We start from the raw sequence: 2,303 nt of genomic DNA, 5'->3' as shown, positions 1-2,303 counted from the left end.
GTGTGTGTGTGTGTGTTTTGAAATGAATAAAAGGGTTTTCAAGTATTGGTTTAAATGCCTAAATACAAAATCATTTGATTAGACTTTTTTTGTGTGTGTGTACCTTTATTTTGAAGGTCAGCAGCGCCTATAGATGACGTCACGGATAGGTGCGTATTTTACGGTCGCTCAGGAGTCGCGAAAGTCTCATGATCGTGTCTGACAGAGTCCTCCAGCTGTGTGTGATCAAAAGTTGTCTGCTTGTGATGGTAGTAACATTGTGTGTTGTTTTTATACTTTCAGCTTGTGTTCACAACTGTGGTGAGTACAGTCTGCCAAAATGTGTGTGTGTGTCACCATTAACCTGTGTTCAAATGTAACGTTACCCTAATGTTAACTTTGACACTAAATACCTTTAAGCCAAATCACCACAGATCTCCTCATCATGCTTTTGTTACATATGTTTTGATTCTAAGTAATCACAAACTAATTATTAACACTTTCAAAATAATTATTTCTCAATGCATGAGATGGTAAAACTTGGTGTGTGTGTGTGTGTAGATGGGAACCTGCGCTTTGCCTCCTACTATGGAGACCACATGGTGTTGCAGCAGTCTCCAGAGAGAGCTGTGCTGTGGGGCTATGGACCTGAGGGGGCTCAGGTCACCGTCTCCTTGTCAGGGCCAATAAAACAGAAACCCTTAGTGGTCACTGTGACAAAAGGTGAGTGCAGCCAGTTGTTGTCAGGTGGGAAGTTTATGCTGACATCCGCAGGGCACTGAATGGGCGCAGAGGCTGCACAGAGTGAACCTGACAGCTTTTGTTGTGTAACCAGTTTGAACAGTGACGGTGTGGCCTGAACAGTGTTTTGGAAGAACAGAATTAGTTTTTTTATGGATGTAACGTAGTTATTGTGTCATGTTTTCCAGTTAAATGTAACCATTTTAATTCCACTACCATTTCTAAAACATCAAAACGGCTCTTTTCATACTGACATTTTTATACTGACCTCCATTCAACTTCTCCAAGTGCATGTCTCAGGTGTCCAAAGAAAAGAAAAGCTTCTTTAATCTGTCGCCACTCCTCAATCTATGTACTGACCTTTAACTAAAATGAATACGAGCTCAAAGTCAAGTCAGCTCAATTTTATTTATACAGACCAAAATCACAGATTTTCCTCAAGGGGATTTACAATCTGTATACCCCTGTCTTAATCGAGAAATCCTTCACCTGTTCATTTACAGTCCATGTTATCAATGGCTGAATGTTTTTACAGGTATCTGGCGAGTGAGCCTTGACCCTGTTGAGGCCGGTGGTCCCTACATTGTGATAGCAGCTGTTCAGAACGCCACGGCCGTTCTAACAGATGTGCTGTTTGGAGATGTTTGGCTGTGTGGAGGACAGAGCAACATGTACTTTAAAACATCTCAGGTAGGCTGAGCCAGGGGTCTGTCTTTCTGTTTTACGCTGACATAAATGTGCGGTAGAAGTCTGTCAAAGAAAAACTTAAAAGGTCGACTTTGGCTGTAATGTTCAGAAAGTTTATATAACTACATTGGTGTCATGAAACATTCTAGACAAAGGGGCCTTTCTATTTGGTATGTATGTATGAATTTATTCATATTTCATTGTTTAATGAGAACTCTCTTTTATTTATTAATTTATTCATTCTCCAATAGATTTTCAATGCATCACAGGAGCTGGCCCTTGCAGCAAAGTATCCTCATGTGAGGCCCTTTATGGCAGCTTTGAGGCTGAGTGAAACTGAGCTGATTGATTTGATTCAAGTGGAGCTTCCCTGGTCTGTGCCCACAGCAAGTGAGTCAAGGATTTATTTAATTATTCATAGAATTGTTTAAAGACTTGTTTGCAGCTAAAGGTTTTGGTTTGACACTATTGAACTGCAACTATTGAGATAGTTATACATGCTGTATAAAAGAAAAAATGCATATATTGCACATGTTCCTGAGTCCAAGCTACTGTTTTCTTATGGATACAGCACAAGACAGTATATTACTGTACTATACAATATACATATAATACAGTTAACAAATATAAAGAATGTTGCTATCTGTTTATGTGCATTCTACTATGTACTTGCATTGTATTTCCAGGAGGCGTGGCAGAGTTCTCTGCAGTGTGCTGGCTCTTTGGACGTTACATGTATGAGACCCTGAAGTACCCCATAGGACTGGTGGAGTCCTGTTGGGGAGGCACGCCTGTCGAAGCTTGGTCATCTTCAAGAGCACTGCAGCAGTGCGAACTAGAGCAAACTAAAGACGGGTAAAGATGTGAAAAAACACAGTTCAGCTAACATGCACCTT

At 40.5% G+C, this 2,303-nt stretch overlaps 1 protein-coding gene across 1 annotated transcript in view; it reads left to right on the top strand.

Moving 5' to 3' along the window:
* The first annotated feature begins 146 nt into the window (after window positions 1–146).
* siae (sialic acid acetylesterase) overlaps window positions 147–2,303 on the top strand; it is a 4,527-nt gene continuing 2,370 nt past the window's right edge. Inside the window, exons 1-5 of the mRNA XM_035680420.1 lie at window positions 147–300; window positions 541–702; window positions 1,256–1,410; window positions 1,659–1,797; window positions 2,094–2,262. Of these exons, the coding sequence (XP_035536313.1) occupies window positions 189–300; window positions 541–702; window positions 1,256–1,410; window positions 1,659–1,797; window positions 2,094–2,262 (737 nt within the window). The 5' untranslated portion in view covers window positions 147–188. The remainder of the gene's footprint in view (window positions 301–540; window positions 703–1,255; window positions 1,411–1,658; window positions 1,798–2,093; window positions 2,263–2,303) is intronic.

The sequence above is a fragment of the Morone saxatilis genome, unplaced genomic scaffold, assembly GCF_004916995.1.
Source record: "Morone saxatilis isolate NCDOM2014 unplaced genomic scaffold, NCSU_SB_2.0 Contig8, whole genome shotgun sequence".
In the NCBI taxonomy this organism is placed as follows: Eukaryota; Metazoa; Chordata; class Actinopteri; family Moronidae; genus Morone; species Morone saxatilis.
This window is presented reverse-complemented; position numbering and strand designations above follow the sequence as displayed.